Raw genomic sequence first — 26650 nt, forward strand, 5'->3', positions numbered from 1 at the left:
TTAGTTGGTCCCCCTCAGGGGCCAGACGTGAAGGTTCCAGAGCTCGGGCCGGTGATGAAATATTGTCCCCTGTGCCTGAGAGGGAAGGTCCCTCCTCACCGGAATCGCCCACGGCGAGCTGTCGAGGAGAGATATTAGATCTGAGAACCATATTCTGGTCGGCCAACGGGGCGCTATCAGTAAGAGGTGAGACCCCTGTTGACGGACCTTGGCCAGGACTCCCGGGAGCAGAGCAATCGGAGGAAATGCATAAAGACGCAGTCTGGGCCACACATGGGCCATCGCGTCCAGACCCAGGGGAGCTGGATGAGTCAGAGAGAAGTAGAGGGGACATTGTGCTGTCTCCTGTGAAGCAAAGAGGTCCACCTCTGCTTCGTAAAATCTTTCCCAGATTTGACTGACTGCTTCGGGGTGGAGTTTCCATTCCCCGTGTATCACAGCTTGTCTGGACAGCAAGTCTGCTCCCACATTCATATGCCCGGGAATGTAAATCACCCTGAGGGACAGGAACTTCTTCTGTGCCCAAAGTAGAATCTGCTGCGCTAGCTCGTTCAAGTGGCGCGACTGCAGTCCGCCCTGACGATTTATGTAAGAGACTACCGCCGTGTAGTCCACCCGCACTAGGACATGGTAGCCTCTTAACTGCTGGAGGAAGTATTTCAGGGCCAGAAATACAGCCTTCATTTCGAGGCAATTGATGTGCCATTCGAGAAGATGACCTCTCCAGATCCCTTGGGCTGGACGGCCATCTAAGACCGCTCCCCAACCCATGAGGGATGCGTCTGTCGTTAGCATCTTGCGACGACAACACGGACCTAGAGTGGGACCCAAAGTCAGAAACCGGGGTCTGAGCCACATAGATAGGGTACGAAGCCCCCGGCACGTAACCCTTATTTGCCTCTGGGGATTGGCCCTTGGATGAAATCCCCTGGCTCTGAGCCACAACTGAAACGATCTCATGTGCAGGAGGCCCAAAGGTATCACCATGGATGCAGGTGCCATGAGACCTAGCACTCTCTGAAAGTGGTGAACCGTGACTTTCTGGCCTAGCTTGATGTTCTTTAGGGTGTTTAGAATGGATTCGACGCGTGCAGGAGACAGCTGTGCCCGCATTGCGATCGAATCCCATACGACCCCCAAATACGTTGTCCTCTGAGCAGGAGAGAGAACGCTTTTCTTGGCGTTGAGTCTCAACCCCAGAGATTCAAGATGAGCTAGGACGACACCCCGATGTTGAAGCGCTAGCTCCTGAGACTGAGCCAGAATCAGCCAATCGTCTATGTAGTTAAAATGCGGATGCCCTGGAGTCGTAGAGGAGCCAGAGCTGCATCCATGCATTTGGTGTATGTGCGGGGTGACAAGGCTAGGCCGAACGGAAGAACCCGATACTGGTAAGCTTCGCCCCCGAAAGCGAACCTCAGGAACTTCCTGTGTTGTGGCAATATTTCTATTTGAAAATAAGCGTCCTTTAGATCGATTGTCACAAACCAATCCTCAGATTGGATGTGAGAAACAATCATCTTGATTGTCAGCATTTTGAACTTGTATGTTCTGAGGTAGCGGTTCAACCCGCGAAGATCTAAAATCGGACGCAACCACCCATCCTTCTTGGGAACGAGAAAATACCGGCTGTAATAGCCTGACTGTCTGTCTGGCAGGGGAACACATTCTATGGCCCCTTTGTCCAGCAGAGTTTGCAATTCCTGTGTCAACAAATGCGCTCGTTCCGGTTTCACGGAAGTGGAGACCACGCCGTTGAAATGCGGAGGATGATACACAAACTGAATCCTGTAGCCTCTCTCAACGGTCCTTTGAACCCAGGGGGAGATATTTGGCAGTAGCTTCCATGCAGCTCTCTTTTTGTGCTTCACGCCTCAAAGGAACCAGACCTTGAGCACGGCGGGAAGGAAACCTCACAAATGCCTCCTCATAGCGTTTTGCCTCCCGAAACCTAGTGGCGACGGTGTTGACGGCGTCGCCAAATAGGCCGAAAGGTGAGATGGGGGCATCAAGGAGGAAAGCACGGTCTTTATTCTTGATGCCCGTGAGGTTGAGCCACAGATGTCCATGTAAAACCATGGCAGCCATAGAATGGCCGATGGCACGGGCCGTCTGCTTGGTCGCACAGAGAGACAAATCTGTGGCCCGTCGAATTTCTAAAAACGCCTCTTCATCAATTGACCCGCCTGTGCTCAAATCTTTCAGCAGGTCAGCCTGGTATGCTTGCAAAACTGCCATAGTGTGCAAAGCAGCACCAGCCTGACCCGCTGCTTGAATAGCTTTCCCCACCAGTGAAGATGTTACTCTGCATGGCTTGGTGGGGAGAGTTGCTTTCTTTAATGATGATGAGCTCCCAGGAGAGAGATAGCCCGCGAGCATCTCTTCAATCTGGGGCATCATCATATAGCCCTGTGCCTTTGCATCAATGATAGTCGAGTAGATCAACTTCGATGGCACAAAAACACGGGACGAATACGGTCTGTTCCATGAACGAGTTACCTCGTCATGGAGGTCACCGAAGAAGGGGAGAGACCGTCGCTGAGGTCCCTCCCCCCGACCACCCGACAGATATCTGTCGTCTAACTTTGAGCGTTTGGAGGTCTCTTGCTCCTGCGGCCAGTCTAGATGTAATCGATCGACTGTTCGAGTAACCACCTCGAGTAACTCCTCATAAGCTTTTTCATCACGAGAGGAGCGCTCTGAGGTGGCACTTTCCACCTCCCCAGAAGCAAGAGATGAAGTCTCCTCGGCCCGTTCAGAAGAAGCGCCAAAGCGTGCTTGAGAAACGGACACGAGGGCTTCATGATCCGGCGAGAGAGCGAGAGAAAGGGGCAGGTCCGTCTCACATGCCTCGGCCAGATCGACACGCGATCCCCACGAGCTTCTAAAGAAGGCGAGCCGCGCACAAAGCACTTTGATCGAGAGGAGATCGCAGTGCTCGCACTCGCCCTCGAGCCCCAGGATCGCGTGCTCTTCCCCCAAACACTCAAAGCAGAAAGCATGGAGATCTTCGTCGGAGAGCTGCCTCTCATGACATCTCTCATGACCTGCTATAGTGAGTAGTTGTTTTTTATATATATATCTATATCTGTTGGGTGGGTGATGATTAGCTTACAGTGAACTAACCAAATGCTTTCTATGGTCTTCATGGAGGTTGCAATGGAGGGAAAATAATTCCAACTGAGATTAAACAAACTTGTTTGCCAAAAGGAGCAGACTAGAATGTTTGCCACTCTCTCATTTTTGTTTTCATAAAAGTTGATGTCAGCGATCTTCAAGAAGTTTATCATACAGAGAACATTAACGGCAAACAGAATAGCAGGAAAACTTCATAATATTCAACCTCAACATGATTCTTCTGGAAGAACAGACTACTGAGAGCTTTCATGAACAGAGACATTCTGAGCTGAATATATGAAAACAACTGAATTGTTGTCACAAGATTATTACTAATAATTTTTATTTTATTATAATGACAAACACAATGTACAAGAGCGGCACAAATCAGCAAGTATTATGTCAGCTGTGTCAAGTGCAGAATGGGTTACAATTTGCTTTATATATGCTTTTAAAATGCCAAAACAGGGTTTGTGCTGGCTCAAGCTGTTATAGTCAATCTGGCCATAACTGCATCATATACAATTTAAATCAGGCCAGTCAATGGATGGTTTTAATTATCACAATGAAGGATGTCTTAAAAAGTGATAAGACGTGGATGCAATGATTTATCCATCACTAGAATGTCACAGTGACATCAGTCTGACTCAAAACTCTCTCAAGCAATTTTTTTCAATTATTAATATGTCAGTGTGGACATTCATTACTATCGATTTGATCTCATAACTAGACAAAATAACATAATGCCCTTGCAGCTGTTTGATTTCGTCAGCATTTTGGCTGCAGTTCTGGAGGAACAGGAAGCTAAACTCAATAAAATCACAGTCACTGCATTTTTTATCAGCTGCAGTTTCAGGAGTGTTTGGCATCTTTCTCTATATTACATTACAATGCGATTTTTAATTTACTTTGTCTATTTTTAACCTCTCCTAGCAATCAGAAAATGCTAGTAACTGTCAAATCTGTGTATATCTGTATATCTATGTGTGTTTATATTTACACTTTGCAACCAGCAACCTGTACATTGTATTTACAGTATTACACTGTATTACAGTACACATTTTATCAGTTTATGCATTCCTCCAAATCAAACCCAAGCATTTGTTTAATTAATTAATTAATTAAAAATGTCATCTAATAATATTTTTGATTGGATTTAAAGGAGTAAAACATTGTCACAGTTGTCTCTTTTGAGAGAACTTTTTTTTCCCCTTAAATGAATCTCAACATACCTGCAACTTTTTAAAAAAAGTTAATATTATTAATTATTCACAACATTATAATAGTATTAAATGTATTTGTTTTGCATTAATTTGTTTTATTATTAATTTTATATTTAATATTTATACGTAATTTGTCGTTACATATTTTGTCTATATGTTAAAGGCCAACATTTGTAAATAGATTAAAACTACTATGTTCTACATTTACATTTAAATTGCATTTATTCATTTAGCAGGTGCTTTTATCCAAAGCGACTTACAATTAAGGAATACAATAAGTGATTCATCATAAAGAGGCAAATAAATGCAGGAAGCGCTTGCAATATAAAGTTCCAGGCATTGTTCAGATTAGTACAAACTAGGGAGAGATTAAGGAAAGAGAAAGCAAAAAAATAATTTTTTTAAGATGAAGTCAAATAGTGACGAAAGAGATGAGTTTTCAGGTGTCGGTGATTCAGCATTCTGGATAGGGGTGGGAAGTTCATTCCACCAGTTCTTTAATAAGCAGTTATAGGCTAATATTTGGTGGATGGAGCTACAACAATAAAATTGTGCATAACACCCATTCAGCAAAAAGTGGCTCTGTTTTCGAGAATAACTTGCATAAGATCTTGCGATTTTGAGTCTGTTCTCCTCTCACAAGGGATGCAAAATATGTAGCTCAAAACAGGCATCGTCCTCCAGAGGGTGCTGCTGCAAGCCTCCTTTGTACAGCATTCAAATCTCGAGACAAATTTGATTTTAAGGATTATATTTGTGCGATAGAAATTATAATCGTCTTTAGTTTGGCTGCTTGATGTGTTTATGGAAATCCGCCCTGTCAATCTTTATATAAATGACAAAATAATCCTGATCCAGTACCCGGCTGTGATTGGTCCATCCTGAGCAGCGCTGAGGAAAGTAACACGCACCACGTGACAGCGGGTCTGCTTTCTTCTTCAGCAGAATAGATTATTTCTAATTAATTACGATTAATATCTTAATAATAACAGCGAGAAGCTTGATGCGAGTGACGCCGTGCAGTGAAGAGTGAAGGCAGTGAAGCGGTCACGCAGCGGACACGCCCTGCCCCCCTCCCTCCCTCCGCATCCCTCATGACAACAGCCTCAGCCTCAGCATCAGCAGCATCCTCCTCCTCCACAATCACACGAGCAGCTTCCTGCGAAACACCCCGCACCAGACACAACGACCTCATCCCAGGACCTCAGCTGCGTTTGAATCCAGACCTCTGAAGCAGACGCCGTTCTCTCGCGCTCAGGCCACTAACGCCACCGTCTCGCGCTTCGATATAAACAAAGCATTCCGCGTTCATCCGAATCCCCGTGTTATCGTGTAGCATCATGACGGACGCAGTAGCTGAGTGTAATATTAAAGTGCTCTGTCGCTTTAGGCCTCTCAATCAGGCCGAGATCCTGCGCGGAGACAAATTCCTGCCGACCTTTCAAGCGGACGACACCGTCATCATCGCGGTAATAATTCTGATTTGTGATTATTAAACCGGATTCCGCAGAAATGCGCAGCTCTTATGTTAAACGCTTAGGTAAAGTGATGCTGAGGAAGCGGCTGGCGGTGTGTCAGTATGACGTCAGCACATCTAGAGGCTGTAGGCCTCTTCATCTCCAGCGCAAAAACAGCATCCTTATTACTGGCATCTTCCTCATGACTGACCTTCTATATGTGTATATATATATATATATATAATCTTCATGTAGTGAGTGAGTGTGAATGCAGGGAGTGGCTGATGATGGCTGCAGTGTAACAATGTTTTTTGATTAAGGAAGTGTACGGTTAAAGGTGATGTAAGTATGCAGTACGTAATGCTAAAGGCTTATGTGACCCTGGAGCACAAAACCAGTCATAAGGGTCAGTTTGTTTGTTTTTAAATTGAGGTTTATACATGATCTGAACGCTGAATGAATAAGCTTTCCATTGATGCATTGTGTGTTATGATAGGACAATATTTGGCTAGGAAATATTTTTTTAAAAATCTAAATATTGAGAAAATCGCCTTTAAAGTTGTTCAAATTAAGTCATTAGCAATGCATATTACTAATCAAAAATTAAGTTTTGATATATTTACGGTAGGAAATTTATAAAATATCTTCATGGAACATGATCTTTACTTAATATACTAATGATTTTTGGCATAAAAGAAAAATGGATAATTTTGACCCATGCAATGTATTTTTGGCTATTGCTGCAGATATCCCCCAGCGACTTAAGACTGGTTTCGTGCTCCAGGGTCACATACTGGATAAATCTGAAATGACACGGTTTATAGCCTCCTCTGTGACGTGATCAGTGGCCTGATCAATACCAGAGTGAGACCAAACAATGACTCTCCTTTTTTCCCCTCGTGTCTCTTCTCTTCCTCTGTGTGGGTTTTATGGGTGTGCAGGGAAAACCGTACGTGTTCGACCGCGTGTTTCCCACCAACACCACCCAAGAGCAGGTGTACAACACCTGCGCCAAGCAGATCGTCAAAGGTCAGTGTGTGACGCCCTCATGCTCCTCAGCAGCGTGTCGCGTTTCATAGTTTGGACCATAGCGGCATTAATTATGATTTGACTGTCTGTGGGGATAATGTTTAGCAGATGCTCCTCAGAGGAAACGTGTTCTCTGATGTTTAGCTGTGTGTGTGTGTGTGTGTGTAGATGTGCTGGGAGGTTACAACGGCACCATCTTCGCTTATGGACAAACCTCTTCTGGAAAGACCCATACCATGGAGGTACAGTTATATTTTAGATGAAATAATGATCATACTTTTAACACTTTTACATTATTGCACAATTTTGTACCCGTGAATGACTCGGTCTGATATCATCCGTACACAGTGTGCCTGTAACAAAACAAACATCAAATATTATTGGCCAGTTTCCCTGTAAGTACTCACAAAATCAATCACAAGATAATGCATCCTATATATCAATGTAAGAACGATACCTGATCATTTCACAGTAGATCTTTAAGTTTGTTCTAGACTCAAGGATGTACAGTCATGGTGCTTTCACATAAAGACAAAATTTTACATCATTGGCAACCTTCCACTGTACCAAAGTAATTACCTATAATAAAAAAAGACTTACTGTCAATTTTGCAGATGTTTAGCATAACACAAATACAGTTTTGCTTTCTAAATTTCAATGGTTTTATGCTCTCCGCAGCTAATACACATTATTTATTTATTTAATGTTTTATTTTTTTAGGGACAGATACAATAAACATGGATGGATGGAAGATGCGCATAAATTTTAAGTCATATTTATGGGTGATTATACCTTTAATGGACAGGACAGTAGAGAGCAGAGGAAAGCATTGGGTGGAGCACATTTATTGTGTTTCGTCCGCTCACTCGAGGCACAAGTCATTTATTATAAAAGAAAATGATTATTTTTATATTTAGCGGCTTCTCCTTTTTTTCTTAGTGATATTTAGTGCTAGTTTATCAGAAAGTGACGATTTTGTTCTCATTGGATGGAAATGTTGCTTATTATGCGATATTCCAGTTTTGTGCTGAAGTTAATTTCGCATCTTTGGATGGAAACACAACCAGTGTCTGCTTCACCTTCTGCAATTAAAGGTTTTCAAGGATGGAACTTGTCTTTCTGCCGTGTGAAATAATATGATTATTTTGCTTAATTATCTAAATAATAAACATAATAACAATATAAATACATTTTGCTATCATTTGTTGATTTAGAAGCACTGCTGCACGGTTCGATTAGATTAAGATGAGTTTTAATAACTGAAGTCAGTTTGACTGTGATGGCACTTCCAGGGCAACCTCCACGACCCGCAGCAGATGGGCATCATTCCCCGCATCGCAGAGGACATCTTCAACCACATCTTCTCCATGGATGAGAACCTGGAGTTCCACATCAAGGTACACAAAGAGCACAAACGAATGGCATGTCCATCGTCTAGTTATAAACCTGACCGCACTCAATTAACCCGTGTTTGAATTTCTCAGGTGTCCTACTTTGAGATCTACATGGAGAAAATCCGGGATCTTCTGGATGGTTTGTAGAAAACAGAAAAGCCAAATTCACTACAATGGTTGTTATATTATTCCTCATTGTGCTTCTTTCCTCTTTAGTCACGAAGACCAACCTGTCTGTGCATGAGGATAAGAACCGCGTCCCTTATGTGAAGGTGATTTTCCTCCGGCAGCGTGTTTTGTGAGGATGTGAGTTAATCAGTGTGAACTGTAATGAAGCAGCTGTTTTCTGTGTGTGTGGCGTCAGGGCTGCACCGAGCGCTTCGTGTCCAGTCCTGAAGAGGTCATGGACGTCATCGACGAGGGAAAGTCCAACCGGCACGTCGCTGTCACCAGTGAGCGCTTTTGTCATTGTTCTCAAATTCACTTCAGGTTCAATTTTTCAATTGTTATCGCTAGTATTTTGTAATCACAATAACAGGGTGTAAATTACAGTCATGATGCCTTCATCTCAGTCTGACAGTTCAGTCACATTAAAAAAAGTACAGTACAGTGGAGATCTTATGCTTGAAATTCACGTTGTGTTTATATACATAAGCCATTCAAAAGTTTGCTGTAAGCTTGTCTTGTTCACTTTTTAAGTTTTTGTTTCTCACCAAGGCTGCATAAATACAGTATTTAAAATAGCTGTTTCAAATATATTTTAAAATACAATGCATTTCTGCAACGACACAGCTTGAGTTTGAATGAATTATAATTTTAGGCTTTGAGAATGAGCTGTAAACGAGAGGCTGTTCTGTTGTCAGATATGAACGAGCACAGCTCTCGCAGTCACAGCATCTTCCTGATCAACATCAAGCAGGAGCACGTGGAGACGGAGCAGAAACTCTGCGGAAAGCTCTACCTGGTGGATCTGGCTGGCAGCGAGAAGGTCTTTTTATTGTAAAAATGATCTAATTGTCATGTTTAAGAGCTTAGCTCTCTCTTAATGAAAACACTAATTTTGACCCCCTCTTTCTAATGTGAAACACAAAATATTTCTAAGAACATTGGGTTACAAACAACATTAATTAAAAAACTAAAGACAGAAAATTATACAGGCAAACAAAAAAGGAATAAAGCCTCATCTAGAGTCATATCAGGAGACCCAGAGACTCGTGGAGCTCGTTGCTTAACAATGAGTTTAAACAAAACAAAATGCTCTAGAAACTACTTACATTTATTTTATTTTATTTTTTTTTTTTTAGAAAATGAAAATAATTTACCTAAAATTCTCCCTTTAGTTTGGAGAAAGCAAGTAAGCATAATGTCACTATATATCATGGAGGTATTAAATATTTGAATGTATATCTGAGTTCCCCCAGTGTATGATATTTCATATTGACAACTATGAAAACAAATGAAATAGGGCCAAGGGGGCGATGAAACACCAAACTAACAGAAACCGTGACGTAAAGCTTGTTAATGGTGTATTTTCACACGCAGGTCAGTAAGACAGGAGCAGCTGGAGCCGTTCTGGATGAAGCTAAAAACATCAATAAGTCTCTGTCTTCTCTCGGCAACGTCATCTCTGCTCTCGCTGAAGGAACTGTAAGTGCTCGCAAACGCACACATATATGACCGTGCATATCTGTGTTTGCTTACGTCATGTCCCTGGTGTGTGTGAGCAGAAGACTCACGTGCCGTACCGCGACAGTAAGATGACCAGGATCCTGCAGGACTCTCTGGGAGGAAACTGCAGGACCACCATGTTCATCTGCTGCTCTCCCTCCAGCTATAACGACGCCGAGACCAAATCCACCCTCATGTTTGGACAGCGGTACCTCCAGCACATTCACACCTGCACAACAGTAGTGCAAAAACACCACAGCTAGATCAAACACAAATCTTCATTGAGTTCAGTTATCATCTCAGTTATAATTATCATGTTTTCTGACAGCTTTACTAATAATATAAAACAGCAACATTCAAATGATATTATAAACCTAAACTTCAGAACAAAGTAAAATCAGAGCAATTTTAAAGGGGTCATATGAAGTTGCTAAAAAGAACATTATTTGGTGTAATGCAATGTTTATGTGGTTCGAGGTTCAAAACACATTATTTTCCACATACTGTACATTATTGTTGCTCCTCTATGCTCCGCCTTTCTGAAATGTGCCGATTTTTACAAAGCTCATCGTTCTGAGAAGCGAGGTGTGCTCTGATTGGCCAGCTATCTAGTGCGTTGTGATTGGCCGAATACCTCAAGCGTGAGACGGAAATGTAAACGGCGCGATGACACAAAAACAATAAAACCCATTATAAACGAGGCATTTGTTGCATCCAGTGAGGACTGATTATAATGACTTATGCATTTGGATCTGAGAAACGACAAACAACAAGCACTACTCTACACAGCTCAAAACTCGCATCTGAATCATCAGTGGCAATTTTTTTAAATAAGAAAACATACTTACAGGCTGTGAGTCAGAAGCGCCAGACTATCCTTGCAAAGTTGGAATTGCCCCACTTTATAGTGTTCACATTGTAGGCTACTCTTCCAGGTTCAGGAAATAGTCCTCCGTAAAATGCGCTGCACACACTCGAATATTTGGGTTGAACTGTTCTGGAACAGTGCTGTAAATACAACTTAACCACTGATTTCTAGTTGTGTCCTCTTTTGGAAGCCCAATCAAAGTACTTTCGCTTTCACAATGAAACACAGCGTCTCCAGGACATGGCGCCGACGGCAACAACAATACTACAGTGAGAATAATAGTTCCGCCCTTTTTCTTTGCGTAAACATTGGGCGGTGTTTTGCAAATCTCGCCACACAATGACGTAGACATGCGAGGGCGTGTTTGAATGAGGTGTTTAATCTTTGCAACTTTAGAGATCTTATCTATGCACACACAGCTTGTAACACTCCAAAGAGAAAGGAAAACATGAAATCGCATCATATGACCCCTTTAAAACAATATTTTCAATGGTCCTTGCCCTTGTGAAAAAGAAATGCACTTTTAAAAGAGTATTTACAACACAAACAATTAAGTGTTAACTGAATGCAATGTTGCATGTTAATTGCAATTAAATACAAATGAATTATAGTTCAAGCATATAATTAATGGAGTTAGCTGAACTTTTGAGTGCTTTTTTGATTCAGTGAAGTAGGGCATCTTTATATGTAGTCTAGATGTGGATTACTGCTATTGTCTGTCAAATATACATATTTAAGTGTTACTGCTGAATGAACTGACGAGCATTTATGACTAACTGAAAGACACTTTAATGTCTTACTGCAAAAAATGCTTTTCTTACTTAGATATTTTGGTTGGAAACAAGACAAAAAAATCTAAACATTCTTGAATCAAGAGGGATTCTCTAGACAAGTAAAAATTATTGTCTTGTTTTCAGCAAAAACAAGTCAAAATTAAGTGAGTTTTTGCTTAGAACAAGCAAAATAATCTGCCAGTGGGGTAAACAAAATAATCTTAATTCAAACTAGGGGTTGAACGACTTGTTACTTTTATGTGATGAAAGTCGAGTCGAAGTCGACTAGTCGCAGATCATTAATGAAAAAATAAGTCTGGAGCTGAGACTCAAACAGCTTGTGCACAGCTGGCATATGACACAGCGCTGCCCACATGGCTATTGCTCCTATAACAGCTCATTTTTATCAGTTCTTTTGTCTTTATATTCGTTATATGTCTCACAGTTCTATGCTCGTTCTAAATCAGATGCAGATAAAGTTGCACAGTAAAGATTACATTCATATGAATGCATTAGTGAGAGCGATTGCATGTGTGAATTAATTCTACCTGGCAGCGACTCTCTACTAGTAGTGAAGCTGTGGGACTTAGTTATTAAGAAATATATGCTTGAACTTTTCAGTTTCTAAGCTATTTTATTGAGGAATCACAGAACAAGTGAAGTGTTTTTGGGTGAACTATCCCTTTAACAAGCTAATTGTTGTTGGTTAAATTGAGGGTTGAACATTCTATCAGTGAAAACCAATGGCAGATTTAAAGCTTTAGAATTAATTGCACTGAATTAATAGACTGGTTGGTGTGTGTGTGTGTGTGTGTGTGTGTGTGTGTGTGTGTGTGTGTGTGTGTGTTGTAGTGCTAAGACCATCAAGAACTCGGCCTCCATTAACCTGGAGCTGACGGCTGAGCAGTGGAAGAGGAAGTACGAGAAAGAGAAGGAGAAGAACAAGAGCTTGAAGGACACCATCCAAAGTCTGGAGCTGGAGCTGCGGCGCTGGCGCAGCGGTGAGCCTTTGCACTGCTCTGATGAGTCAAGTCAGTTTTATTTATATAGTGCTTTATACAATACAAATTTTACAAGATGTGTGCAATGTAATAGTTGATTCCAAGCTACAGTAGAATTCAGTATACTGAAATTGATGGTGTTCATTGTAGATTTAAACTGACAGATAGTTTCTGATCTCTGAATAACACTTTTATAAGGATCTAAATGTGAAAAGGATCTACCACAATGACATATACAGATGATTGTGATATTCTTGGTATTAGCAATTTGACAGAGTTCAAACCTCTAGCTGCTGCATTTTGTACCACCTGGAGTTTTTTTTTAATTTTATTTTTTATATATATATACAGTATATATAAACCTGTTTTATTAAACCATTACAATAATCTAGCCTTGAGGTCATTAATATGTGAATTAGCTTTTAGACGGTTTTCCTATTTGAAGGTTTTTGTTTCAACAATGAAGACCTTACTAGTTGTCCTATGCAGTCCATTAAGATAGTAAATTGGTAGGTTTCATGGGGCCTTGAGAAAATATGAATTTGAGTATCAGAATATAAATTAGCAATGAAAGATTATAGCAATGAAAGACTGGTCCATGTTTCCTGATCATGTCTTCTATGAAAAGCATATGAAAAGTGAAAAGCAAAGGACCTAGTACTGAGCCTTGTGGCACTCCGTAACTAACTTATGTTTTATATACCATTTCTTCATTTCCCAAAACAAAATGATAACAGTCAAGATACATAAGCTTTAAACCACACTATCAGTCCACTGATACCAATGTAATTTTCAAGCTCATGCAAGGGAATCATGGTGACAAGCAGAACTAAGGTCCAATAATGCGTGAGATGCAGCCATGATAGGATGATCTGCAGAAATAACATCGTTGAGAGCATACAACTTTGTCGAGCATATTTGATATGAAAGTTAGAGATAGAGATTCTGCAGTTAAGGTCTATAATTGACTAATCCTTTTGGGTCAAGTTGTGTTTCTTAATAACTGCTAACTTCAAAGATTTTGGAGCATATCCTAATGATAAATAGACAGATAACACTACACAGTTTCGTAAGTCCACAGCCGTAAATCGTAAGCCATTTGGGACACAGCATTTCACAAATTCTTCAATAAAATGAACTGATAATTTAATGACATCACATCCCATCTTGATATACTTACTCAAATATCAATTGAAAATTCCTGCTAAAAACAACTTAAACCAGCTTAAGGTTGTTTGCTGGTATTATCCGGTTTAAGCTAACGAATTTTGGTAAACATTGTTGAGGATTCACTGACACGTAACTGATGCCATTGTGTTTTTTTTCTCTAGGAGAGAAGGTTCCAGAGACGGAGCAGACAGATGCTGATGTGGTGAAGCTGGACGGCAGTGATGAGACGTCTCTGGATAACGAGAGACCATCCGAGCGCCAGCGCGAGAGAGAGAGAGACTCTGACTCCTCCTCTATTGTGGTGCGGATCTCGGAGGAAGAGCGGCAGAAATATGAGGAAGAGATCCGCAAACTCTACCGACAGCTGGACGATAAGGTGACCTTGCACTCGTGACATTATTACTGAGATGCAGATGCATTCAGAGTAAATCAGAAAACTAACTACTGTGCATAATGTGTCGTCCATTAGATCATGGATTCCTGTATTTATAGCAGAACAAGATAAAAAGATTTATTGCTCTCACTGTCTGTGTTTTGTAGGATGATGAGATCAATCTTCAGTGTCAGCTGGTGGAGAAACTGAAGGAGCAGATACTGGATCAGGATGAGGTCAGAGGTCACATTCAGATTGTCCTGTAGTGGCTGTTAATATGCTAATTGTTTGTATGTTATTTACTCAAAAATAGTGCATGCACATCCCAAAAACAAATAAATACAGCTGCTCAACCTTCAAAACATAGAAGATGCTAGTAATGCTAGTTAAGAGAGAAATGCTACTTAACATCACATGTTTGAATCAACAATTCACAAAGAGGGCGCAACAAATAAATGCAAACCAAACAGCACCGTATTATAGGAATATGGATGTGTTTTTTTTGCCCCAATCTGAGTTGTTTAATGTTGATAACTTATATTTTTCTAGTGGTAAGTGGGCACTTCAAGTACATTATATCACTAAAAATAAATCCAGCGTAGTCTATATGCTTGCTTGATTGACAATTGAACAGCTCTGAAATGTATTAAGAAAAAAATGACCTTGCTGTTCATTCGCTGTTCACAGTGGGTCAATCCCAGACACGACTGACTATGATTGGATTATTTGAAACACTACATCTGTTCTTTCTAGACGTCTCTTTTTCAAACCTAAATAAATAAACTTGACTGTCATTGAAATACGTTGTTATTATCTGAAATTCAATGAATTTGCAAAGTTACAAATGTAATTTGACATCCCCACTGAAAAATATCCAAACATATTATTTTAACAAAAAGTTAGTTTGCAGTTATTTAAAACAACAACAAATCACACCATATTAGTAAATAAGAAATAAAAGTAATAGCAATATTTTAATAATAATTGAATTTTTTGGCTTAAACAGCTCACCCTTTCACAGCAGATTTGATTCACAAATAACTGACAGTCTGAATATGAGTTGAGGAGACTCGCTCTGTGGTGCGTTTTCTAAAAGCTTTGTTAGCTAACTATGGTCGCTAGTTCCCAAAACGTGGCTCATCCAGTCCCGATTTAGAGGCTGAACTATCTGTTTGTAAAGTGCTGTAAGGTGGATATTGGAGCTTTTGCCAGCTCGCATTAATGACCGCCATCTCGTTGCAGCTGCTGGCGTCCACGCGTGGAGACAGTGATAAGGTGCAGACGGAGCTGGGCCGCCTGCAGATGGAGAGCGAGAGCGCCAAAGCCGAAGTGCGGGAGGTTCTGCAGGCGCTGGAGGAGCTGGCAGTCAACTACGACCAGAAGAGTCAGGAGGTGGAGGAGAAGAACCTGCACAACAAGCAGCTGGCCGAGCAGCTCAGCTTCAAGATGGTGACGTCCGCTGTCCTATTCTCACGCTACACAGTGATTCAAGCAGTGAATGACTGACTTGAGTGATTCACTGCTTCTGTTGCTTTCTAGGCGAATCTGATGGAGCTGGAGGCGGAGCTTGCTCAAATGCAGGAAGTGAGCTCGCAGCAGAGGAAGCGCATCGCTGACGTGTTAAACGGGCTGATGAAGGACCTCAGCGAGTTCAGCAGCATCGTTGGCAATGGAGAAATCAAGCTCGTAAGCCCAGAGAGTCCTCTTTTTAGAGATTATAAAAGGTTGTGCCATATTATAACGCATCTATGTGCTTGGAGCGGTCAAATGGGGTGTCTATATATGTCTATGGTTCATAAGCGCAGCTGCTTTGTTTACATCGGTAACCAAGGAAACACTGCATCATTGCTGTTCATAAGCTCAGCTGCTTTGTTTACATCGGTAACCAAGGAAACACTGCATCATTGCTGTTCATAAGCTCAGCTGCTTTGTTTACATCGGTAACCAAGGAAACACTGCATCATTGCTGTTCATAAGCTCAGCTGCTTTGTTTACATCGGTAACCAAGGAAACACTGCATCATTGCTGTTCATAAGCGCAGCTGCTTTGTTTACAGCGGTAACCAAGGAAACACTGCATCATTGCTGTTCATAAGCGCAGCTGCTTTGTTTACAGCGGTAACCAAGGAAACACTGCATCATTGCTGTTCATAAGCGCAGCTGCTTTGTTTACAGCGGTAACCAAGGAAACACTGCATCATTGCTGTTCATAAGCTCAGCTGCTTTGTTTACAGCGGTAACCAAGGAAACACTGCATCATTGCTGTTCATAAGCTCAGCTGCTTTGTTTACATCGGTAACCAAGGAAACACTGCATCATTGCTGTTCATAAGCTCAGCTGCTTTGTTTACAGCAGTAACCAAGGAAACACTGCATCATTGCTGTTCATAAGCGCAGCTGCTTTGTTTACAGCAGTAACCAAGGAAACACTGCATCATTGCTGTTCATAAGCACCACCTGCTCGCAGAGAGTGAATCTGTGTCTCATTCAGCTCTTCTGCTGTTTCGTTCAGATATGTTTTATATAGTTTCACAAAACTAAAGTCAGACTATTCTGTTCTGTCTTTGTTCGGATCATGAATAAAATGCAGTGGTTGCCTCTTTAAACTTTAAATGGAAAGAGCACAGACAAAGCCTTAGTTTGTTTATATGAAGAGATTTCTTTTATTTGTTTGATTTGGGGTTTGTTTTAAAATTTCATTTTAGTTTTGTTATATTTCAATTTCACAAAGAAAAGTGCAGCAATAGCCTAATAAAAGGACACCTTTTCATTTACTGTATAATGTCTTCAATCTCATTTTGTTTAAAAAAATCGTGAGAGAATCGAATCGCGAGTTGAGCGAATCGTTACATCCCTAGTAATGGTTATATTAAATTTGAGCACAAAGCATCTCTAATTAATTTAAATCATGAAAAACAATTTATTAAAAGTAAAAAAACAAACAAACAATAAACAAGTAGGGCTCTATAAAATCAGATTTGTTTTTCCCCAAATTCTGTATTTTACAATTTAATTTTTCAAGATTCCATTTAATTTTTTTTAATCAGTTTTAATAATAAAAAAAAAAATGTCTAATCAATGCAATTCATACATTTATTAAAAATGTTACAATAATAGGGCCCTGTGCATTTATTTAGGAAATCCTGTGTTGTTTGTTTCTGGATTTATGATTTATTACAAATTTATTCTTAAAAAGAAGTGTGAATCACAGGAAGTAATGAAGCACTATATTAAATGCAGTTTCCTGTAGTTGTAGTTGTGTGTGTGTTTACAGTCCCTGCAGTAATCTGTGTGTGTGTGTGTAGCCGGTGGAGATCAGCGGTGCGATCGAGGAGGAGTTCACTGTGGCGCGGCTGTACATCAGTAAGATCAAGTCGGAGGTGAAGTCGATGGTGAAGCGCTGCAGACAGCTGGAGAACATGCAGCTAGAGTGCCACCGCAAGATGGAGGAAACCAGCCGAGAGCTGTCCTCCTGCCAGCTGCTCATCTCTCAGGTGTGTGTGCGTGTGTGAGTGTGCGTGTGTGTGTGTGTGTGTGTGTGCGCGTGTGTGTGTGCGTGTGTGAGTGCGTGTGAACTTTATTATGAACACATTTTTAAACCTGAACTACTCTGAGCAGCATGTTTTGAAATAAGGTGATGGTTTTCTGAGCAGACGTGTTATCTGGGCAGGCATTCGGTTTAGATTTATTAATAACGGTAAATAAAAATTATGCTAAACACTGGATGCTATACACATTTAAGTCACCTTCTATTAGGTCTCTCATCATTTGCTAGTTATGATTATTTTGACACATTGAACTAATGATAAGATTGGTTTAGTGCAAATATGTCTCTGTCCACATAATTTTCAATCTATTTTAAAACATTCTTAATAGTGACCGTGGCTAGACATGCACCGAACTGAAATTATTCGGCCGAAAATAGCTAAAAAAAAAAAGTATTTACAAAAAGACTATAGGAATAAGAAGAATAAATGAAAAGACAGAATAAATTGTACCGAACAATGATGTTACGTGATCAAATAGCAACCAGCGTACATGCGACAAACATCTTCCCAAATTTGTAATGATTCCCAATCATTTATAAACCTGCTGTTATCAACAAAAAGAAGCACTGAGATCTTCCTGCGGGTTTGCGCCAAAATAAAAGCCCCCTCCATTTTAATTTTACTGTTGTTCTTTAAAATAAACTAAAAAAGTAAGACAATAATAATGATGATAAGAATTACTACAACTCTGTTAATACATTTATTATAACATTCACACATAGTGTTCAAATCGAGATCTGTAATATTTTCTAATATTTTAAAACGATTTTCTTTCTCTGTTTTAAAATTGTAAAAGCAAGACAAAACAGTAACAAGCACATTTTGGCTATTTAATTTATGCAATGCTGAAAAGAACCTGGCAAAATACATGTGGAAAAACAGTGTTCAGTATTACATGATGAATCTTTCTGAGGCTGAGCTGGAGCATGACGTGTGGTTCTCGAGGACTGATGCTGTCTGTGTGTGTCTGCGAGCAGCACGAGGCGAAGATCCGGTCTCTCACAGAATACATGCAGAACGTGGAGCAAAAAAAGAGGCAGCTGGAGGATAACTATGACGCTCTCAGTGAAGAGCTCTACGTGCTGCAGAACTCAGGTGAGACAAACAATTACACACCTTAAGTGATATAAAGCCCAATCATTGCACTTCAAAAAAATATTATTCTTTTAAAATTATGTTGATGATGATTATTATGACATTTTTTAACTGTTCTGACTCAGGTTCCTCAGGAGTTTCAACTAACATTTCCAATCACACCATTTCAACCGCTAGCTCAATATTACATACTGCACCTTTAAGACTTCTGCTACATTCAAACTCAGAACTGTCTGCAATTCTGTGCATGCCGTATCTTTTCTAAATGTGTGGTCTTCCTGTGTGTTGGACATTAAAATTCAGCAAAAGCCCTATAGACTGTCATTGATGGACATTCAAATGAACTGAAAACTTAAGATTTCAGATTGAGCTCACTTCTGTACACTGTACTGCTATACTGATGATTATGTATATCTGTTTATATCAGAGAGTAATGTGGCAGAAGTGGAGGGAGGAGAGAAGGCAGACAGAGAGGCTGATGGGAAAGTAAGTAGAACAAACATGGATCTAGTATTCAATACATAAACATACGCATTACGACTCGAGAGATGTTGTACATGATGGGTTCTCACACAAAGAGAAGTCACTAATGGCAGGAAGGTGTGTCTAATATGATTATTTGTGTGTGTTTGTGTAGAAGGCTCTCCACGCGGAGTCTCGTCAGACGCAGCTCAGCCACCTGCGGGACGAAATCAACGAGAAGCAGCGCCTCATCGACGAGCTTACCGAGTCAGTCAGGCTGAGACTTCTTCCTCTGTAGATGAGGCTTTAGCGTAATCGCTGGGTATGGTAATTAATGCTGTCACCACGTGTCTTACAGTAAGAACCAGGCTCTGGATCTGGAGCTGGTTCACGTGCGGTCCAGTCTGAGTAACCTGAAACTGCAGGACGACACCAAGAGCGCCTGCCTGGAGCAGCTGTCGTACGTTTCCTTCCACACTGAGACTGTAAATCAGCTGTAGTGTGTAATGAATCTGTTCAGTGTGTGTTAACAGTGGTTTCTCATCAGGTTTCAGCAGGAGAGGAACGAGCAGTCCAAACAGGATCTCAAGCGCCTTGAGGAGACTGTCGTAAGTTTCTCATACACTCTTCCTCTTATTCTTTTTTTACATCATTCTAATCTGAATTATATACAAATCCTGTGTAATCCCAGGCTATCTGTAATCAGAAGCACATTTAAAACTGGAATATAATTTAATTTCATTCACATGTGTTTCATATAAACACATTATCCTTTCAAAATGATACATTTAATTACTCCAGCTGCTGTAAGAAAAGGCTATAAACGATGCGCCACCTGCAGGATCTTCACATGTGATAGCATACTAGCTGGGACAACTTCTTTATGTTTACAGACGTGACGTAATGATGCAGTGCCATGCTCAAATTTCCCACGAGAACCTACCCATACCACTTAAAATTGGAAAACATTATTATAAGCTAACCGTTGTGAATCGGGCTGAAGTAAGGTTATAGTTTTGAATACTGGCTTATGTTCTTGCTCAAATATTGATTTTGGATCATTTTTAACCCAAAAAAGTTACGGACTGCAGCTTTAACTTTAGTCAAGAGATTCAAATTGAGACATTGGGCAGAACAAGCTGAAGTTAGTGCTACAAACTGGGGTGCAGATACTGGATACTTGAGAAAATGTACGCAGTACGAGTGAGAACAGCTCTAGAGAGAATAGGTTACACCGCAAAATACTGGTGACATGAGACGCGATGCTCAGAAAAGTGGTTCATGAGTGTTTACATTTAGTCATTTAGCAGATGCTTTTATCCAAACGACTTGGAAGCAATCAAAATCAACTTAAGAGCAATGATATGCAAGTGCTGTAACAAGTGTTCATTTGCATTCCTGCTTAATGAAAATGATTGTGAATTGCTAAGAAACTTTACCTTTGATTTATTATCATGTTTCTGTAGCAAAGCTAATTTCAGAGGATTTTTCTTCATGGTTTATGGCTGTTTTTAAAGAACATATTCAATGAAGTAACCTAGAAATACAGATAACCGTTAAAGCAAGGACGTCGCTGCTTCACATACGTGTGTATAAGTGTGAAGCAGGGCTTCAACATTCAGCATGTGTTCATGACGGTGATGATTATGAATCGTCAATATGTCCTGAAAATGAAGAATTTCACTCTCGATACTGTATGTTAATCACCAAACTAGGTATTTCAGTCTCATGCTCTTGTTAGTGGTCTTATGTACCTGTTTCTGTCTCTGTCTCAGGCCCGTGAACTCCAGACCCTCCACAACCTGCGCAAGCTGTTCGTTCAAGACCTCACGACTCGGGTTAAAAAAGTGAGTTCACATGTGAGCAGGGGTATCTTGCTTAACATATATTCCACTGCTGTGTGTGTTTCTGACTCGTTCTCCTCACACAGAGTACAGAAATTGGACCTGATGATAGTGGGGGGTCTAACACTCAGAAACAGAAGATTTCCTTTCTTGAGAACAACCTGGATCAGCTTACAAAGGTTCATAAACAGGTTAGGATGTGTATACATTTCTGTGCAAATTCATTCTTAAATTGTTAATTGGGACAGTTCTTATACGAACGGATTTCTTTTTTTTCTATTGAGCAAAGTATTTATATAAATCGCAGTACTTGAACAATAACAGGTTAACCTTTCAAGATGTGATTCACGCACTGATTGATATTTCCAGTCTTATGTTCTTGTTTCAAAAAAAACAGTTGTGAATAATACAGATAATGTGCACAAGAAGTGCATATCAAAATGTCATATTAAAAGTCCATGCAACCAAATTGTCCCAAGCTTCAGAAGGCTCCTAAAGACGTTGTAAAAGTAATCCATTTGAATCAAGCGGTTTAATCCAAGTCTTTTGAAGAAACACAACAGATGAACAGATTTAATTTAGGCTTTTACTCGCATATAAACATTGATCAGTGCACACTGAAGTCTATTCTGCTGTGTCAGTTCTTAATGTGTACTTTCCTTCTTTTCTATCATGCACGAGTGAGCAAAAGGCACAGCGTGTTTATGTAGACTAACAATTAAAAAAATTACAGCATCATTAGCGCCATTGATATTCTCAGTGATGAAGCTTACCAAACAACTAGAAAAATGTCTGGTTGTCTCACAACTAATGCCAAATAAAACATATGGAAACATGTGGATCACAGCAGTCTTAGTATGAATTTACCTTGATGTTGTTGACGGTGATGTAATCCAGGCATATCTGTTTCAGTTAGAGTCCAAACCATACTATTTGTATGAAAAATCATGACCAACACACATGTAAACAGTATACACATGCAGCTTTTGCCTTTTCATTTGTAACTTCAAATACCACCCCCGCCTCTTAATTTTGGGGTAAAAAAAAAAACTTTCTGTGGTATTATAAAAATAATATAAGGGTCAATATTAAATAAATAAGCTTTCCATTGATGTATGGTTTGTTAGGATCGGACAATATTTGGCTGAGATACAACTATTTGAAAATCTGGAATCTGAGGGTGCAAAAAAATCTAAATATTGAGAAAATCGCCTTTAAAGTTGTCCAAATGAAGTTCTTAGCAATGCATATTACTAATCAATAATTACCTTTTGATATATTTACGGTAGGAAATTTACAAAATATCTTCATGGAACATGATCTTTACTTAATGTCCTAATGATTTTTGGCATAAAAGAAAAATCAATAATTTTGACCCATACAATGTATTTTTGGCTATTGCTACAAATATACCCCAGCGACTTAAGACTGGTTTTGTGCTCCAGGGACACATATAAAGAAATGACACTGCTACATAAGCGTTTCTATATCAGCTGTGTACCCTAAAAGACTAGCGTTGTCACTGTAATGAGAATTTGTACTGATTTACTTTCACAGCTTTACACTGTTTTAAGCACATTTATTTCATAATATTGTATCCCTCTATTTGTAATGATGATAATACTGATTACTAACGGCCTGCTCTGCAAATGTTTGCGCAGCTGGTACGTGATAATGCAGATCTGCGCTGTGAGCTTCCGAAGCTGGAGAAGCGTCTTCGTTCTACGGCTGAGCGGGTTCGGGCGCTGGAGGCAGCACTGAAGGACGCTAAACAGGGCGCCATGAATGACCGCCGGCGCTACCAGCAGGAGGTGGAGCGCATCCGTGACGCCATGCGCCTGCGCTATCCTACACGCCGATCCAACGCCGCTCAGATCGGTACTGCGCCTCTCCTGAGATTCAGTGAAGAGTGCATTTTCTGTTTGTGTCAAACCTTACAATGACTTAATTGCAAGTAGGGATGGGCGATATGGGCTTAAAAATATATCACGATATTTCTGGTATTTATTGCGATATCAATGACGATAATTCAGGGAATCCTGTTTCTTTAGAGAAAAGTATTATCTTTCCGATTTTTACCCAAAATAAGTTTAAAAGAAGTACACGCGTAACGTAATGACTGTTTAACTCATACTGGAAGCCGGAGGGCGCTCTTGCGCAGAAACTCCATATGCATCGCAGAAGTAATAGCACTGACGACGCTTCATGAAATCCATAATATAGACAAAGGTATCCAGTTATCACTGAATAAAACACACAACGAAGAAAGAGAAATTTTAACTGATGAAACTTGAAGACAATACACATACGACTGCACAAAATATATGGTTTATCTGTGTTCTTCAAGCAATCTTGGGTATTTTTTATAAGGAAAGTATATTTATAATGCAATGCTAATCGACATAGCCTTTATCACTGTATATAATACTATCATTCTGTAATATGAAACCACGCCTGGTCACAAAAAGAAGTTATTTCAAACGGTCAACTATGGAGTTAATTTGGAGAAAAAGCATGTCAATAAATGATATCTTTGTTTGTACAGCAGGTTTGTAAACAGGCTCATACACATGCAGAACTGTATCGCACACGTGCCACTGCAGTATATTTATTCATCGCCTGGTTTTTTGTGCGCTGTACAGCCCTGAGATTGTAGAAGGAGCTCCTCATTTCACGTCCACCTTCCGCGATGTCGCTCCACACGGTCGCACACAGAAATATGTCAACAACTAGACTTTATCATTATTATCGTAGGGAGAATTTTTAGCGGTATATCGCAAACTATAAGATATCGCCCATCCCTATTTGCAAGTGCTATATAATAATATTCAGTCATTAAAATCACATTTATTTTTATAGCATTTTAATCAATACATATTGCTACAAAGCAGCTTTACAATAATGAAGATGATGCAAAATCCTTGATTTAAGAAATAAATTCAGTTATAATTGCAACTTCAGTTTCTGCTATAAAGCAGCTCTAGAGAAGAAAATGTTACGTCATTATTCTGCTTAATTCAATTATTCAAGTACAGGTAAATCAATACGATTTACTGAACATTAATTGTCTTTTAAGCCACCACTAAACAGTGGAAGAGAACAAAAACTCCATGAGGGAGTAGCAGACTAAGATTATATAAATAATATTTTTGTTTTGTTTTGTGTGTGACCGCTGTAGCTAAGCCAGTGAGACCTGGACACCATGTTACAGCCACGTCTCCCACCAGCTTCTCCTCCACGCGTGCGAGTAAACCTGCCACGTCCTACAGCAACGCTCTCTTCCATCAGGAGGAGAAATCTGCTCTTCAGAAAACCAACACGTGAGTGTCTGCCCTCACCGTCCACTTCCTGTCTGTCTTCACTTCCTCTCACCTGCCGTTTGTTCATTTCAGTGTTGGATACAGCACTGTGAGATCCACAGACATAATGAGCTCCTGTCCGCTCGACGTGGAGAACGGTAAGCGTGTGCACTAAAATAATTTGTCCATGCTTCTACATAAGCAGCCCACGAACAATCATGATGCATTCAGGTATTTGTGACTGTAACCTAGTTTATCATTTAATTCAGTCCTTACAAACTGTTCTCAAGTGTCTTTGATGCAACAAAGTTTAAATGTTTATGATAAATAGTTCTTGACGTTGTCAATGTGATACGTAGTTGAAAATCTCCAACATTAATAGCAGTAATTTCTTGTTTAAAGAAAAGGTGTTTTGTAGTTCTGTCAAACGATTAATCGCATCCAAAATAAAAGTTTTTGTTTGCGTAATATATGTGTGTGTTCTGTGTATATATAAATACACACACATACAGTATATATTTTGAAAGTATTTACATGTATATAATTTATATTATAAATAAATATATTTAATATATAAACATAACATATTTTTCTGAAATATATACATGCATGTGTGTGTGTATTTATATATACATAATAAATATAGACAGCACGCATACATATATTATGTAAACAAAAACGTTTATTTTGGATGTGATTAATCGTCTGACAGCACACACTTACAGTAGGAGTGATCTAGTGTTGTTTTGTGTCAGTTTACCCAGGGATCTTGTTATTGTGAAATGTTTACCTGGTTTAGATGTGCCTTGTCTTTGGGTTACTCTGTAGTAACCTCTTCCTTTATGCTTTTCAGGAAATAGTACAGATATTAATGATAACAGGTGAGTAAACTCCATATATATTGTGACTCAGTTCAAGTCTAACCAGTGAATTTTAATTTCAGCGTTGAAGTTTTCATTAGCTTGCGTTTGCATGCACTTGACTGCGTAGAGTACGCTTACGCTCACTGCTTCTGTGTTTCAGGAGCGAGGTTCACTGTGGCAGCATTGTGGACGATGCTTCACGAATCTATATCATGCAACAGGAGACTGCAGCCAGTTAATCGTTTAATGTAAGCCAGCACATACGCATATAACGAGCTACGAAACTTCTGTTTTCTGCAGATTCTCATTCTGTCCCGCTTTCTCCAGATATTCCAGTTGTGTGCATGCAGCCGTCCAGCCCTCGCCATCTTCGTAGAGCTCCAGAACTTTCATTCCTAGACATCTTGACTCTGTAGCGTCTTATACTGTATGGATTATATCGTTCATGCAGAGTCATATCACGTATCCCGTCTCATGTATCTCACTGTTGCATGTTTGTCTGTTTGTCCCTCACGTACAGTAGATATTTGAATACACACATCTGTATTGCTTGCTTTATAATACAGGAGAGTACTAGAAATAACTTCCCTTTAGTCTTGCTGAGCCTTAAAGACAGACGGTTAAATATTGTGAATGTGTATGCGCAAATACACACTCCTAGATTCCCATATAACAGTGTGTGTCATAATGTAGATTTTGATACATATTATATTCAAGTACTGACTACCTCCAATTGTGAAAAAAACTAAACATTTTCAATAATATTTGATTTGCGTCATATTTGTTTTCACATCAAAAATGATTGGGATGAAAAATTGTTGTGATATGTCAAGAGAACATATAGAGATTCACAGATGCTGCGGTTCTAAATTATTATTCTGCCAAAGGCTCTGACCAATCACAGCTCTGATTTCTCTCACAAAATCCTGATCAGCCAGTCAGGATGACAGAATGAAGAGCCGTGTGATCTTTCCTCCACCTCCGCCGGTTGGTCTGTTAGATGAATGTGTGACTGTTCTTTCCACATCTTCAGTTCTCTTTCAGGATGTCTTTAGACAGATATGCTTCACTTCTATATTTAGTAAGACAATGAATGACTGAGGCCGTATAAACTGTATTATGATGAAGGTTTAATCATAGATTTAGTTTGCTCTGAAATGTTCACTTCTCACACTTCTTCCCTAATTCAAACCTCTGTCACGCCACTAGAAGAGAAAATTTCACTTCAGAAACAGATGAAGAGCGTTTGTGCAATAGGTCAGCTGTTTTACTCAAGATATCTTTATTGAAGGTTGTTTTATGTGATATATGTACAGTGTGCTAGTTTGCTGGAAGCCAATCCGAGAAATAAATGTAATTCAAAGAAAACTGTGATTGTGTGTGTGTGTCTGTACCTACTTTACCATATTTTGGGGACAAATTTGTACCCAAAAGTGAGCAAAACTTAAATAAAATATCCAAAAACCAA

At 39.9% G+C, this 26650-nt stretch overlaps 2 protein-coding genes across 3 annotated transcripts; one reads left to right on the top strand and one right to left on the bottom strand.

The window, feature by feature from the left end:
- On the bottom strand, positions 1-5535 carry LOC131546684 (uncharacterized). Its single transcript, XM_058786453.1, is given in 4 exon segments — positions 1-1292; positions 1295-1865; positions 1918-2985; positions 5392-5535. Coding segments are annotated over 4 exon segments (3075 nt in total).
- kif5aa (kinesin family member 5A, a) lies at positions 5320-26650 on the top strand. Of its 2 annotated transcripts, none has more exons than XM_058787942.1 (29): positions 5320-5809; positions 6739-6826; positions 6995-7068; positions 8119-8223; positions 8311-8359; positions 8437-8492; positions 8585-8672; positions 9084-9208; positions 9763-9867; positions 9948-10096; positions 12382-12560; positions 13862-14076; positions 14241-14309; positions 15316-15522; positions 15613-15759; positions 17377-17565; positions 18597-18714; positions 19142-19200; positions 19352-19443; positions 19535-19636; positions 19724-19784; positions 20952-21023; positions 21107-21211; positions 22682-22898; positions 24199-24340; positions 24413-24477; positions 25173-25200; positions 25343-25430; positions 25510-26650. In XM_058787942.1, the coding sequence occupies exons 1-28, from the start codon at positions 5681-5683 to the stop codon at positions 25419-25421; spliced, it is 3114 nt and encodes a 1037-aa protein (XP_058643925.1). In that variant the 5' UTR covers positions 5320-5680; the 3' UTR covers positions 25422-25430; positions 25510-26650. The 2 variants fall into 2 exon arrangements, with proteins under 2 accessions (XP_058643925.1, XP_058643926.1); XM_058787943.1 differs by having other exon boundaries at positions 5322-5809; positions 12382-12530.

The sequence above is a fragment of the Onychostoma macrolepis genome, chromosome 09, assembly GCF_012432095.1.
Source record: "Onychostoma macrolepis isolate SWU-2019 chromosome 09, ASM1243209v1, whole genome shotgun sequence".
NCBI lineage: Eukaryota > Metazoa > Chordata > Actinopteri > Cypriniformes > Cyprinidae > Onychostoma > Onychostoma macrolepis.